The sequence below is a fragment of the Diceros bicornis genome, chromosome 1 (assembly GCF_020826845.1).
Source record: "Diceros bicornis minor isolate mBicDic1 chromosome 1, mDicBic1.mat.cur, whole genome shotgun sequence".
Lineage (NCBI taxonomy): Eukaryota > Metazoa > Chordata > Mammalia > Perissodactyla > Rhinocerotidae > Diceros > Diceros bicornis.
In genome coordinates, this window is record NC_080740.1 from 67,362,244 (window position 1) to 67,377,630 (window position 15,387).

Consider the following 15,387-nt stretch of genomic DNA (forward strand, 5'->3'; position numbering starts at 1 on the left):
TGAAGGATTTCAGAGGGAGTTACCCAAATCACGGCCGGCCCAGGGGTGGGTCCAGGTCTAACCACGCCCTCTCCCCGCCAATGGGAAATCTCATTGCCCTCCGAGTCTCCGCCCCTTTCACCCGCCGGGGAGGGGCCGATCACGCTACAGGAGACTACATTTCCCGGCGTGCCGCGCGGCTCCGGCGAACGAGGAGCCGGAAGTGGGGCGCGCGAGGTCTAAGGGCACGCGGGAAGTGGCGGGCGGGGATTGAGGGGGGCGTGCAGGTGAGACGACTGGCCTGGGGTCGCTGGCATGGCCGAGGCCAGGAAGCGGCGGGAGCTGCTTCCCCTGATCTACCAGCATCTGCTGCAGGCGGGCTACGTGCGCGCGGCGCGGGAAGTGAAGGAGCAGAGCGGCCAGGTAAGCGGCGCGCGCCGTGTGCGAGGGCCGCGTGCAGGGTCTGGAGAGCGGCGGCCCGCACCCCCTGTCCTGGCTGCCTGGCGGGCCCCCGGAACTGGATCCCGCGGTGCTCGGGGACGCGGCCAGGGGTGCCGAAGGAGCCGCAGCTTCTGCTCCCTCCTGCGGCTCCCAGTCCCTCTGGGCCTCAGTTTCCCATCTGTGCAGTGGGCGGGCCGGGACCTGTGATCGGATGCGCAGGGTTTTGTAATTCCCGCGCCCCGTACCTCCACCCCTTTCCTGGTGGCGGCAGTTTAAAGTTTCCTAAATCTCGGGCCACGTGGCTCCGCGTGACCCCCTCGGGCGAGAAGGTTGCTGCGAGTCTGAGGGATGGATAGCGACCAGCCCCTGGGGGCGAAGGAGAGCGCCGGGAGAAGGGGCCTGTGTCCCCTCAGTTGAGCTGGAGCTCAGGCCCTTAGCAGTCCTTCGGTGTTGAGTCGGACAGCATTGGGATTCGAACTCGTGGTGCAGTCATTTCTTACTCCATTGATTCTTACAGCAACTGTTCACCTGGTGCTCAGAGCACACGGTCCCCCAGCCCTCCTAGAACTAACAAAATCTAAGTCTAGTAAAGGAGATAGACATAAATCAAAGAATCCCCAAAATAACTGTACACTTAACACTACATTAAGTGCCAAGAAAGAGAGGCATAGGGTGCTAAGACAGAGGTGGCAGATTGCCCTTGTCAGCGATAGCCAGGGCTGCTTTCCTGAGGGAGTGGATGTTGATTTGAGATCTTAGAGAGGGGAGGTAGGTATTCCAGGCAGAGGTGCAAATGCCCTGCGGTGGGAGAAAACTTGTGTAGGTACTGGCCTCAGTAGAGCTTGTTGTGGCTTAAGTGTGAGGTACAAGGGTGATAGAGGTCCCTGGGAAGATAGTGGGGGAGCTGGCTGGAGCCTTACTGTAGGCAATTTGGGCTTCATCTAAAGAGCAGTGGTAAGCCACTGAAAGGTTTTAAGCTGGTATGGTGGACACTGGCCTGATTAGTCAATATGGTGTAGGCTCTGGTCCTGATGCTTGCTCTCAGGACCTCCCAGGGAGACTAAAGGGTGATGAGCCCTAAGACGTTATCTATGCTTTTCCCAGCCCTCTCTGGACCTCAGTTGCCCTTCTTACTCCAGTTATATCCCTTAACAGCTAAGAGGGGCAGGAGACAGCGCCCATTCGTTGGAACATTTGCCTAGGCAAAAGTAGCCTGCCCTTATGGAGCATACATTCTAGCAGGCGCAGACAGATGACAAATAGGAAAAAGAAGCGAATGATATAGTGTGTCGGGTGATGGTGGGTGTTAGCTATAAAAATAAGGCAGGCAAGGGGGATAAGGAATATTAGGGTTCAGTTATAAATAGGATGGTCAGGAAGCCCCACCAAGAAGGTGGCATTTGGGCAGAGACCTGAAGGAACGGAGGGAGTGAGCTGTGTAGTTAGCAGGAGAGAACATTCCAGACAGAAAGAATAGCAAGCCCTGATGGGGGCCGGGTGGCCTGAGACGTTTGAGGGACAGTGAGGAGGCCAGTGGGCCTGGGTCGCAGTAGAGTGAAACTGACGCTCGCAGTCTCTGTGTTATTGGCTCATGTGCTGGGGGCGCTGACCAGGTTGTCTCATTCAGGCCTGATAGCAACCTGCTAGGTGGGTACTGCCGTTGTCCCCATGTTATAAAGAAGGAACCTGAAGTTTGAAGAGGTGAAGAGATTAGTCCAGCCAGTTAACAGAGGAGCTCTGCCTGACACCAGGTGCACCCTCCTGGCCACTCTGTACCCCCTGACACTGCCCTTGCCCCACATTGTTCACTCAGCCTCCTTGGGGCACTTAACACCCAGGTTCTTGACATTTGCACCGAGAGTGGGCCCTCTGGCATCGGCTCCAAAGGCCTAGATTCCAGCTGGTTCCCTCTGCTTCTACCAAGGGACTGGCATCATTTGGTTCCAGTCTTTTCCCAGTGGATGAGTGGACTGCAGTCATGCCACCCGGATGCCTCTGGTGTCTGGGCTGTGGTTTGTACTGCCCTGGGGAGATTGACCAGCCTGGCCTTTAAAAGCCTTTTGAAAGGTCAGAGGTAGAAAAAGCCCTGTCTCGTGGCCTCTAAGCATAGAGAGTGGCAGGGAGGCTGGGGGCTGGAAAAATGCTAGCCTGGAAGATTCCAGCTCTAGTCGGTCAAAGGTACCTCTCACCAACATGTTGTCTTAAAAGGTTTTAGCTGGAAATACTTGTCCCGCTTGTCTCTGGAAGGTTTGAGTGGTACAGGCAGGGCCAAGCAGACATGTTTCCCAAAGCAAAAAGACCCCTTTCTCAACCGCTTGTCTGTGCAGGTAAGGAGGTCGTGGAGAGTTGGGCCCAAGGAGGACCCTTACTGTGCTGGAGCGTTAATTGCTGTTTTCTCTTTCCTTGTTTGCAGAAAAGTTTCCTGACTCAGCCTGTAACCCTTCTGGACATCTACACACACTGGCAACAGTAAGTCTGTTGGGGCTGAAGGAGTGGAGTAGGGACACGCCGAGCTCTCGGCTTGGAATAAGCTGGGATACTAATCTGTCCCTATAGCCCACTGTGGACGCCATTATCACCCCCGGGAAGCCAGGTCACATGGATGTGAGTCGGAGAGGATATTGAGAGCTGCAATCAATGTCTTTGAAGGACAGAAGCTTTCAGCAGCTTGTTATTCATTTAGTCAGCAAACATTTATTGAGTACCTACTGAATGCCAGGCCCTGTTCTAAGTATGGAGATGTTGTCGTGAGTGAGACAGACATGGTTCCTTCTGTCCTGGAGCTCACATTGGAGTCGGGGAGGGAGGCATGCCTCAAACAATGAAACAAACAAATGTAAAATTACAGTGGTAGTAAGGATTATGTAAAAGAGGGACCTGGTGCCGAAACCTCATAAACAGTTTAGCCTAGCCTCATTTGGGGGTTTAGGGGAGGCTGCCCTGAGGTGACCTTTGATGTGAGAGCTGCAGGGAGTCGGAGAGTGAACTAGGCAGTAGGATGGAGAGGCAGGTGGAATGTCGCTGGCAGAGGGAACCGCTGGTGCTGAGGCCTGTTGCCACGAGCACGGTACAGACAAGGCCAGGCAGTCGGCAGGGCCCACCCCACGTGAGGCCTGATCACCCGTGATGAGAAGTTGTGTCTTTACCCCAAGAGCAGTGGGAGCCGTGGAAGGCAGAGAGTGATGAGATCACTCTGAGTGGGACTGGCTGGGGCTGTGGACATTAGCATCCAGGCAAGAGCTGATGGGGCTTGAGACAGGACTAACAGAGGAGGTAGACAGTGGATTCCAGGAATATTAGGGGATGAAACCAAGATCTGTGGATGGTTTGGAGAAGCAGTCTTGTTGACTCCCAAGTGTCTGGCTTGTTCATCTGGATGGAAGGTGGGCCCGTGCATGGAGCTGGAGGGGAACCTGATTTGGATTTCAAGGACATGTTGAGTGTGAAATGCCTGTGAAACATGTAAAACAAGGAACGGGGAATAATCCAAGGGCATATCAACAGAGGAATAATTTGAGAATGAAGGAGGGGATAATCGTTCTCTCCATGAACTGGCCTGACCACAGCCAACTAGGGAGTGAAGGACCTGCAGTCATGCCCCATAAGGAGTGATAAAGAATACTGAATTGTCTAGGATGGAAAAGAGGTGGCAGAGGGGCGAGTGAGGGACCACTGTCTGCACATCTTTGAGGACAGAGAGAGTGGCTTGTTCTCTGGGACCCATATGTACCTGCTTTAGGAAGACAGGTTTCAGCTTCTGAACATGCCTTTGGTCATCAGAACTATCCAAAAATGAGGGAGACTACAGCGGAGTGGTGAGCTTTCTGTCATCAGAGGTGTGTGAGTAACGGCAGGGATGCTGTGGAAGGGATCCCAGCTTCCAGGGGAGAGCTAAGGCCTTTGAAAGCTCTGTCAGCCCTCCGTTCTTGGCCCTCCTCTGCTGCTAAAGTGAGCTCAGAGCACAGGCACACCCCGCACTTCCTCTCCCTCACCCTCTCCGACTCGCCCAGGTGTCTGGGGGTTCTCACAGCACTTCCTTCCCCGGAGAGCCGCTTCAGTGAGCTGCACCGCAGCCCTTCCCTTCTGGCCTCTTCTTTTTTTTTTTTTTTTTTTTGTGAGGAAGATCAGCCCTGAGCTAACATCCATGCTAATCCTCCTCTTTTTGCTGAGGAAGACTGGCCCTGAGCTAACATCTATTGCCAATCCTCCTCCCTTTTTTCTCTTTTTCTCCCCAAAGCCCCAGTAGATAGTTGTATGTCATAGTTGCACGTCCTTCTAGTTGCTGTATGGGGGACGCGGCCTCAGCATGGCTGGAGAAGCGATGCGTCGGTGCGCACCCGGGATCTGAACCCGGGCCGCCAGTAGTGGAGCGCGCGCACTTAATCGCTAAGCCTTCTGGCCCGTTCTATGGGTGAGGGTTGCTGAGTGGGACAAGGACCTCCCATCCACCAGAGGCACTAGCCTAGCGGTTCCCAGCAAAGTTCAAACTCCAGGGCAAATGTGGCCTCCCTGAGTCTGTCCTCATCTGTAAAATGAAGATAATAATAGTACTATAAATAAAGTGCTAAACCTGGCCATTGGAGGTGTTTTTTCCCCCAATATTTATTGAGCACCTGTGATGAGCCAGGACTGTTCTTGGTATAGCTGGAAACAAACCAGAGAAAAATCCCTGCCCTTGGCACTTACGTTCTGTTGGGAGGAGAGAGGCAGAATGAGTTGATTCGTGTACCCAATGAAGCCTGTTTTTGCAGGAGATTCCCAACAAGTGGCCTTCCTGGGAACAAGGGACCCAGGCAGCGCATCCCAACTGTGGCAGAGCAGTGTCTGTCCCTGTGGAGAGCATGGGGCATAGACTGTGACTCCCTCGGGGTGGGGTTGGGGGCAAAGCAGATGATACTTGAAAGTTCCGGGGACTCAGCCATCTGGGTGCTTCTCCTACCGTGCCCCAAACCTACTCTTTGACCCTGGGCAAGTCACTTAGTCATCCATTTTTCGAGATGCATGCTATGCACTTGAGGTACTGTAGTGAGCCGGAGAAGATTCCTGCCAGCCCTTCCTCCCTGACGGTAGTGGGGGAGTTAAGCAGGAAGTAAGTAAAACAACAAGAGAGAGCAAAGTGCTCTGAAGAAAAGGAAACGGGGTGACAGGGCAGGGCATGTCTTGGGGAGGGGGCTGATTAGGGAGGGCCTCTCTGAGGAGGCTCTGTTGGAGTTGAGGCCTGAAGGACAGGAAGGACCTGGGCTGAGTCTTCCAGGAAGAGGGCACTGCGGGTGCACAAGTTCTGGAGGAGGAAGGAGCCTGGATGGTTCTGTGAAGTGCCTGCAGGTGCCTGCACATGTCACTCGATGACTGTTAGTTGCTGCTATTATATAATGATATCCACCCTTCCTGATTACAGTCATGCATCGCTAACAACAGGACACGTTCTGGGAAACGTGGCGTTAGGTGATTTCGTGGTTGTGCAAACCTCATAGAGTGTACTTAGACATCCTAGGTGGTGTAGCCTGCTACACACCTGGGCTATACGGTACTAATCTTATGGGACCACTGTCGTGTATGCTGTCTGTTGTTGACCGAGACGTGGTTATGTGGCGCATGACTGTATTTGAACACTTATGGACAATTGTAAAAACACTTTATGAAACGAGTAAAAATACAGAATTGTATCTACACTGCATTCTCATTGCTACTGAAACTCTCTTTATGCACATTTCCTTTAGGGAAGGTGGGAGGATGTGGGAAGGTCTTTCTTCTCAAATCTGGAGTTGTCCTTGTCACCAGTTGGTATAGCCAGTCACCCTTGTCCTGCAGAACCTCGGAGGTTGGCCGGAAGCGGAAAGCAGAGGAAGATGCAGCGCTGCAGGCCAAGAAGAGCCGTGTGTCAGACCCCATTAGCAGCTCGGAGAGCTCGGAAGAGGAGGAGGAGGAGGCAGAAGCCAAAACCTCCAAAGCCAGTAAGAGTCCTGCTGTGGGGGGAGCCCCCATTGTTGGTGCTTGTAGGGGCTCAGCCCACGGCCCTGCACCTTTTGGGAACAGGCTATTGGATATTGGATTGTTTCTAGGGAGAATCTCCTCCAGCTTCTCCTTCAGCGAGCCGTGGGAAGACCAGGATCTTTTAGAGGGAAACTTGGAAGGGCCCCACATATCTGTTTCAGTATTTATTTGAGCGCTTCCTCTGTGCCAAACACTGTGTGCCCAGGTGCTGGGAATCCAGTGGTGAACAAAACTTAGATGGGCCCTTACAGTCTAATTTGGGGTACATATAGTCAGCCCCTCCAGTGGGGCCCAGGAGCTGCATTCTTACAAGCCCACTGGTGGTTCTGATAAAGATGAAAAGAAGGCCACATTTTTAGAAGAATGGCTAGAGAGATTTCAGAGAGGGCAGCTGGTGGGCACCTCTTCTGTGTGCCTATGGGCTGCTTCGAGAGTTGCTGATCTTCCTGGTATTTTGAAACTGTAAAAGTTAGCACTAAGAGGCGGTCCTGGGCATTTTGGTTTCAAGCGTTGGCAGGGGTGACCCAGTGAGGACTTCACAGCCCCTTCACCCCAAGTTCTCAGGGCAATTTGTGCTTTAACCAGCAGCAGTCCTAACTCCACAGAGGAATTGGTGTTCTTCTCTGCGTTGTATTGTTTTCTTGCTTACATAGAAGGTAATTTCTTAATTTTTAAACATATTTTCTGATTATAAAAGAAATATAGGATTCATTGTGGAGTATTCATTATAGAATATATGAAAATTACTTTTAAAAAAGGCAGGAAAAATTACCCATATTCTTGCCACCTACAGTTTGGCAAATTATTCTTCCATTTATTTTTCTTGAGGCTTTTTTTTTTTTGCTGAGGAAGATTCGCCCTGAGCTGACATCTGTGCCAGTCTTCCTCTATTTTGTACGTGGGTCGCCACCCCAGCGTGGCTGACAAGTGGTGTAGGTCTGCATGAACCCTGGGCCACCAAAGCAGAGTGCGCCGAACTTAACCACTAGGCCATGGGCGGCCCCCTGAGCATGTGTTTTAAAATATTTGAGATCATACTGAATGTATATCTTATATCTGGCTTAATCTTTTAAAATTATAAATGTGAACCAAATTCACTTGGAACTGTACAAAAGCATGTGGAAGGAAACTAGGAGGTTTCCTATTCTCCTCCACTGCTCCCCTTCCACACCCTAAATGCATCTCCTGTTGGGTAACCTTAGAACTTTCTCCTTTGCACCTACAGTCGTACAGATAGCCATCCAGACATGCATACGTCCATACCTACATACTATTTAAAACAAAAATTGTAAGATTTCGTACTGACTGGCTACTCGATATTAATGAATTTTTTTTTCTTTGAGGAGGACTAGCCCTCAGCTAACATCCGATGCCAATCCTCCCCTTTTTTCTTGAGGAAGATTGGCCCTGGGCTAACATCCGTGCCCATCTTCCTCTACTTTATATGGGACGCTGCCACAGCATGGCTTGACAAGCGGTGCGTCGGTGCGTGCCCAGGATCCGAACCGCGAACCCCGGGCCACTGAAGCGGAGCACGTGCACTTAACTGCTGCGCCACTGGGCCTGCCCCAGATATTAATGACTTTTTAAAGCTGTGATAATAGAATTGTAATTATATTTTTTTAAAGAGTCCTATCGAGAGAAACATGCTGAAATATTTGTAGGCAACATGATAAAATGTCTGGCATTTTCTTCTGAGTAGTACTCAATAGGGGAGGGGGACTGAGAGGACAGTTGAGCTAGGATTGGCCACAGGCTGATGATGGTTGGGGCTGGGTGGTTCAATATACTTCATCTCTACTTGTGAACATTCTTAAGATTTTCCATAATTAAAGAAAAAGAGATGGAGTTAAATGCCAGGAAAAGAATTAGATCATGCCATTCATCTCAACAGCATCCTTTTATTTTATAGCACATCTTAGAAATCTTTCCCTATCCGAGCTCTAACGAGACCACACCCTGGTGTAAAAGCACCAGGAATCTAGAAATCTCAACATCTAATCAGGTCCCCGTCTCGTGGTGCAGCTACCTCTCCGCTAAAAAACAGTGTAACTTCCAAGCAGCTTTCTCTGTGGACCTGGGGCTGGCCATCTGACCGCTGCCGCCATCTTGCTCAGTGACTTTCAGGGCCACAGTGTGGTAGCCTGTGGGACTGGCACCCCTGGAGTTGTGCCGTGCCTTCGTGGTATGTGCAGGAGGATCATGAGCCAGTCCTCTTTCCTCTGGGGGCCTCAGTGTCTCTGCCACCAGGGAGTTGGGACTGCATCAGGGCACAGATGGGTAGCTTTGATGTTGCCCCTCTCTCTTGCTCCTGGTGGGCGTGGCTGATGCACCACAGCTTCCGCTCAGGTTTGGGCTCAACCTCAGATGCTCACGCCAGCACTAGGCAGCCACGCCACTTGAATTGTTAGGCGAGCTGAAACCTGCGTGCTGTTCTTACATGAGAAAAACCTCATCTGGCTCATCCGGCGGCTGTTTGTGTCTTGCAGCCCCAAGACTAGCGTCTACCAACTCCTCAGTTGTGGGGAAAGTTTTGCCTTCAAGCATGAAAGAAAAAGCCAAGGTGAGTGGGACCCCCTTCCCAGCTGTTGCCTGTGGGAGCTGAGGTGCCTTGTAGGGGACAGTCCCCTGTGTCAGGGAAGGATAGGGTTGTAGGTAATTGCCCAACCTGCATTCAGATCTCAGCCTGAGTCACCAGCTGTGTGATCTTGGTGAGTCCCTTCACCACTCTGGGCCTCAGTTCCTTTTTCTGTAAGATGAGGATGATGCCATGGGCCACTGGGCACGTTATACACCTGGAATAGACAGTTTCTTTCCTCCTTCATCCCTGCATTCCCCTGTTCACTTAGCAAATCATTACAGATACAGTTATATTCCAGGCACTGTGTGGGGCAGTGGACACACGAGTGAATGAGACGCCTATGGTTCTGAAAGCTCTAAAAGCATTTTCTAACCTGGAAACTACTTAAAAAGTAGGACCATTTTCTGGTAATCCGTAAAGCAGTGTTAGAGACACGTAAAGGCTGTTAGTGGGAATTAGCAACAGTGTGTAAGAATAATTATGAAGGGCAGTGATGATAACCACAACAGACTGCTGCTGACCACTCTGCAAGTAATACCATGTCCCAAGACTTGTCACTTGGTTCTCTCCACAATTCTGTGAGGGGAGGTACCGTTTTTAGCCCCCCTTTAAAGATAAAGAAACAGACTGAGGGAGGTAATCGCCAAACTCCCATGGCTCAGGAGTGGTAGAGTAGGGTTCAGATTTAGTCTGTGCCCTTAGTTCACCAGGCCATACCCAGGTGTGTCTGTCACTTGTTCCTCTGTAGGCAGAGACCAAGAAAGCCAGCAAGACGGTGAACTCCACACCACACCCTGCCTCTGGGAAGGCAGTGGCCCACCTCCTCTCTGGGAAGTCCCCCAGGAAATCAGCAGGGCCCTTGACAAATATCATCCTGGTCTCAGAAACTGAGGAGGAAGGCAGCGTCCCGGCCCTTGGAACCACTGCCAAGCCTGGTGAGAAACCCCTACCTCTCGGAGCCAAGCCCCCTGAGTTTGGGCTGGGGAGGCAGGTTGGGCACTGCTTTGTCGAGCTCTGGGACATTCTGGAGTTCTAAAGGGTTGTCTTCATGACAGTGAGGGCCCCACACCTCAGGCCGTTTTCCCCTCTGCTTGATGAGGGAGGGTCAGCTGCAGAGACAAGTCAGGCTTTGCCGAGGGAGTTTGATTGGGCAGCCTGGGTGGTGTTGGAGCATTTTCTGGTTTATTGCTCTCAGGTGAGGAAAGGGCCCACAACGCAGCCTTAGAGACTAAACCAAGAGGCCTGGGTTTGCCTCAGTTTCTCCTGTAAAATAGGCATTTGCCCTGCCTGCCTCAGTGTGATGATGGAAGGAGATTTTCTAAGCCATCAGGTGCTGGTGCACGTGTGTTCAGACCTACTGTGTCCCTTATCAGGGCCTCAGAGGTGTGCAGGAACACAGGGATTCGAGTGGTACCCACCTCAGCTGTGGGGCATTAAGAGAGGGTGGAGCTGACGCTCTGCACGCGAGAAGCGAGCTCTTGGCACCTGGCTCTGATTAGTTGGCGTGGTGGAGTGCTTGGGAGGGGCAGGTGAGTCTGGAAAGGGTAGCCCTCAGTCCTCTCCCACTTCGTCCCTCAGGAATGGCATCAGCAGGCCAGGTGGACAGCTCCAGTGAGGACACCTCCACCTCGAGCGATGAAACATACGTGGAGGTAATTGCCACCCATCCTCGGGAGCTGCCCTCTGCAAGCCTCTAACCCTCCCGGAGGCCTGGCCAGGGCTTCACACACCAGTGGCACCAGATCAGTTCAGCAAGTGCTTCAGGGTGACCAGGAACTGGAAAAGCTGAGGCCTGGGGAGGGAAGCGGGGGGTAGGGAGCCAGTGCTACTCATTGCACTTTGTGCGTGAGAAGGGTCTAGGGTTATGGGGGAGAGACGCCATCCTGCCTGTGAGAAGGGGGAGGTGGTGCTGGAGCAGGGCCTTGACGTGATGCACAGGGGACTTCACCAGGAAGGGATGGGGAGGGAAGAGTGTTCAAGCAGGAAGAGCCGCACAAGCAAAGGCCCTGGGGTAGGAGGGTGGCCGTCCTGTGATGCGGTTGGGATGAGTGGGGTGAGGCTGCTAAGGGGCTTCTGGGCCTGTTAGTGAGTGCCAGGCCTCGGCACTTGGCCGGAGATGGGCAAGTCTTAGTTGGTGGCTTTGTCTCTTCTCTGAACTGTGACCAGAGAGTCATTCCTTATGTACCTTCCAAGTGCCAGGCCTTGGGAATACAGTGATGAGCAAGCTGTGCAGGGTTTCTGCTGTTGTGGGGAAGTGGAGGGTCCTTCAGAATTTGAACTACAAGGGTGATAGTGTGATAGTTACTATGAAGGGGAAATGTAGAGAGCCACAAGGAGCAGTAACAAGAATGTGATGTCGTTGGTCTGCAGTGCAGGATGAGGTCAGAGGTAGGCAGGGGCCAGATCTACTGCCTGACTGAGGACCGCCGGGAGGACTTTGGGTTTTATTCCAGGGGCTGTGAGAAGCCGTTTCAGGCATGGAGGTAAGATGGCCTGATTTGTGTTAAAAACAGGTGTGGTTGTCGCCTGGATTGGAGGACGGTGCAGCATAAAAGTAGTGAGACAGTTGAGCAGGCTGTCAGAGTAATGCTGGCAGGGGTGCTGGGCGCCCAGGGAAAGATGCTGTCAAGGGAGAACCAGCAGGATTCAGGGATGGATTGATCTGGTGCCCAGAGTACTTCCCACCTCGCCTCCCACCTCACCCAGTAACCCACAAAGGCGGAGACCTTACTCCTGTCTACCCCAGGCCTGGCCGCGGGCCACTCCCCACATTCCATCTTCACCTTTGGGCCCTGGATACAGCCATAATGACGCCCTGGGCTCCTGTCTCCCCGGGATCTGCTAAGGGAAAGGGGACCACTCCTGGCCCTGGGAAACCAGCAGCCAATGCCACAGTCTCGGTGGGCCCAAGGCCGGCACAGGGCCCCAGCAGCAGTGAGGAGGAATTTGAGATTGAGGAGATGGCTGCCCCAGAAACCCAGGGAGGGAGGAGGTCTAACTGTTGATGGAGATGGAGGTAGGGAATTGCCTGCCTTGGAAATCTCAGAATTTTAGAAGTCGAAGAAAGAGCCCAGAGAGGGAAGCGATGTGTCCATGGTATCTCAGCAAGCTGATGGCAAAACTGGTGTTCAGATCCTGGCCCTCAGGATGGCAAGGGCAGGCAGGGTGTGCTCTCCTGGTTGAGGGAGGCGGCCTCTCTGTGCTGGCCTGTGTGCCACACAGTGGTTGCGAGTTCTGCCCCCAAAGCCACACAGACATGGGCTCCAGTCACGGCTTTGCCCCTTAGTGTTGGTCTTGAGTGATTTAACTTCTCTGAGCCTCTTGTCCTTTTCTGGAAAACAGGTGTAAAGATATTATCTATCTCAGGGAGTTGTTTGAGAATCAGATGATCTTAGGAAACGACTTTATAAACCATGAAGCATCTTATACCCTCAGGGGTAAGGGTTATTATTCCTTCTCTAATTCCATCCTCTTGTTCCAGGTGAAACCCTCAGTAAAACCACCCCAGGTCAAAGCCTCGCCAGCCCCTGCCAAGGAGTCTCCAGGGAGAAGGGCAGCCCCAACCCCTGGGAAGGCGGGGAATGTGACACCCCAAGTCAGAGGAGGTGCCGTGACCCCAGCCAGCAGTGCCAAGAAGCCAGAAGAGGACTCGGAGAGCAGCGAGGAGGAATCTGAGAGTGAAGAGGGGGCCCCTGCGGAGAAACCCAGCCAGGTGAGGCACAGGGGAGGGCTCCCCCTGAGGATCCCCTGGTCCTCCAGCAGCCTGGGGCTCCCCCATGGCTCCCAGAGACTGACAGAGTAGCTATGTAGTGAGCACCTCCTCTGCCAGAGAAGACTTGCCTGGGAGTTTGGGGAGAGGGAGGCGGGAGTGTGCAAGTTGAAGGGCAAGGGTAGCTGGGCTTGCTTCAGCCACCTGTGGAAATTGCCCTTCTTGCCCAAGCAGCCACTTAGAATGGCTGCTTCCCAGAGGGTGGGCCTGTACTCCACTCAGTCAGAACCTCCCCTTTACCTCAGTTTCCGTCTAGTAAATGGGCTCCTATCCTAGACCCAGGTAGTCCTGCTGTGAAAGGACTTGAGAAGTTTTAATTGCCCTGTCCGCTGGCTTCTCAGGCCAAATCATGGCTTGGTAGCTAACAGGAGTCCAGTTACCTTTGATCTGCTGGGACCCCCTCCTCCAGGTGGGTGGCCAGGGCTGCAGCCTCGAAGGTTCTGGGTGCATCCCAAGGGAAAGTCAGAGGCTGGGAAGCTGTTCGAATCAGAGTGCCAGGAGGAGGAAGGGTCAGACAGCAGTGGTAAAAGGCTCCAGCAGCCCTGAGCCCACCCAGGTGAGGCCCAGGAGGAGAGGTCCCAGCCCACACCCAGGCCTGGGGCAGGATGATAAGGGGGAGACGTTCGATAAATAAGCACCTAAATAAGATTCACTTTGCTAGATGTCAGTGAATGTTAAAGAGGAAAGTAAGGTGGGGAGGGACATGGGAATGACCATTTAAAACAGAGCACGCAGGGAAGGCCTTCGAGTGGAGACATTTGAGGAAAGACTTGAAGACCTGAAGGAGAAGAGGGAGGGAGCCATGTGGACGTTTGGAAGAAGGGCATTCCAGGCCAGGAGCACAGCCAGTGCCAAAGCCCTGATAGGGGAGTAGGAGTGAGAGCTGTGACGGATCAGAGTGCAGACCCTATCTGCAGGGGGCCGCTGCTTTGTAGCTTGGGTCTGTTTTGCTGTACCCAGGGGCTACCCAGTGTTGCCTGGCACCTATTTTTCATCAGGAGCCCAAACGTGAACTTGATGTAAAGTCTACTTTCTCCATGTGGGTTCAAAACTTTGAAAAGGAGCAAGCCAAAAAACCTGTCTGGAGCAGCCTGTACCCTCTGCATGGGAAGGTTTTTAGAAGGGAAATAATCAGAGCTGTTGATTTTTGGAGGTGATTGGCCCAGGGCTGAGCAGCCTTGACCTTTCCAAAGAAGACAGGGTCTGCAGCCGCCTGCTGAAGCCCTGAGGCCAGGAGCAGAGTCTGAGCCCCGCAAAGAGGAGGCCTGGGTCTTGAGGACCTTGCTCCAGGAGGCTAGGAGAGGCTTCCCAGGGGTCGTCCTGCTGTCCAGCTGCAGAAAGCCCAGGGAGGGCCTCACTCTGTCCCCTCTTCGCTTTCGGACTGCCTCTCTGTTCACCACATCCAGGCTGCTCTGTTTCCTCCCTCTGGGCCTTTGCATACTCCCTCCTCTAAGCCCAGTCAGATATGCACTGCAGCACTGAGGGGTCAGCCAGACTTGGTACCTGTGCTCAGAGAGCTCTCCCGCTGATGGGGGTGCCCAGCGGGGAGAGGCTGTAACACCTGCGTGCAGGGCAACCCTGGAGGCAGTGCAAGAGCGTCGGAGAACTGCCATGCGGAGCTAGTGTCTGTCTGGGACCCAGAAGCAGTGGTGGCAGGTGACATGGGCAGGGGGTGTGAAGGCCCCAGGAGTGACTGAATGTGAAGCTGATAGGCCAGGCCAGAGTACCAGTCGAGGTAGGGAGTGAAAAGAGAAGCAGAAGGGTCTTGTGAGCCCTAGTAAGGCAAAGGCTTTATCCTGGAGGCATCACCAGAGCTGGAGGAGGAGGGGAACAAGCTGTGCTTTTTCTTTTACTAGGGGAAGGCCTCGGAGAAAACTGTCTTGGCCAGAGCTGCCTCGGGTCCTGCCAAGGGGACCCCTGGGAAAGGAGCCACCCCAGCACCCCCTGGGAAGGCAGGGCCTGTAGCTGCCCAGGCCAAGGCAGGGAGGCCAGAGGAGGACTCGGAGAGCAGCAGCGAGGAGGAGTCGGACAGTGAGGAAGAGACACCGGCTGCCAAGACCCCACTTCAGGTGAGGCCCGGGGAGGGAGAGCCCGTGCAGCCACGCCCCTCCTCAGCAGGCCCTCTGAGGACTCGTTCTCCCCTCTGCATGAGCCCCAGGCATGCTCCAAGCCCCACCCCACCCTTCTCACGTGTGGCGTGTGTGATATCTTTGGCTCTGTCTGGTCTCCTGTCTCCTCACGTCAACCCTCTGTGCTCCCTCCCCTGATGCTGTTTGTCTTGCTCCTGGTGAAGCCCTCAGGGAAGACCTCCCAGGTCAAAGCTGTCTCAGTCCCCGCCAAGGAGTCTCCAAGGAAAGGCACCGTCGCAGCACCCTCTGGCAAGGCAGGGCCCGCGGCTGCCCAGGCCAAGGCAGGGAGGCCAGAGGAGGACTCGGAGAGCAGCAGCGAGGAGTCAGACAGTGAGGGGGAGGTGCCAGCAGCCGTGCCTCCAACCTCGAGCTCAGCTCAGGTATGGCTGGGGGACGCCCTGCATGGCCCTGTGCCCTGCCCAGAGAGCCTCCTGTGGGCCTGTCCTGCCCCTCTGCACCTACAGCCCTTGCCCCCCATCTGCCTGTCTTCACAC

The 15,387-nt window shown here is 53.7% G+C and overlaps 1 protein-coding gene across 3 annotated transcripts in view; it reads left to right on the plus strand.

Moving 5' to 3' along the window:
- The first annotated feature begins 262 nt into the window (after positions 1-262).
- Positions 263-15,387, plus strand: part of TCOF1 (treacle ribosome biogenesis factor 1) — a 41,303-nt gene continuing 26,178 nt past the window's right edge. For all 3 annotated transcript variants that reach the window (XM_058544073.1, XM_058544092.1, XM_058544082.1), the window contains exons 1-9: positions 263-402; positions 2,834-2,889; positions 6,232-6,374; positions 8,904-8,977; positions 9,744-9,930; positions 10,574-10,647; positions 12,477-12,707; positions 14,621-14,833; positions 15,058-15,273. In XM_058544073.1, coding sequence (XP_058400056.1) covers positions 295-402; positions 2,834-2,889; positions 6,232-6,374; positions 8,904-8,977; positions 9,744-9,930; positions 10,574-10,647; positions 12,477-12,707; positions 14,621-14,833; positions 15,058-15,273 — 1,302 coding nt within the window. In that variant the 5' untranslated portion in view covers positions 263-294. The remainder of the gene's footprint in view (positions 403-2,833; positions 2,890-6,231; positions 6,375-8,903; positions 8,978-9,743; positions 9,931-10,573; positions 10,648-12,476; positions 12,708-14,620; positions 14,834-15,057; positions 15,274-15,387) is intronic.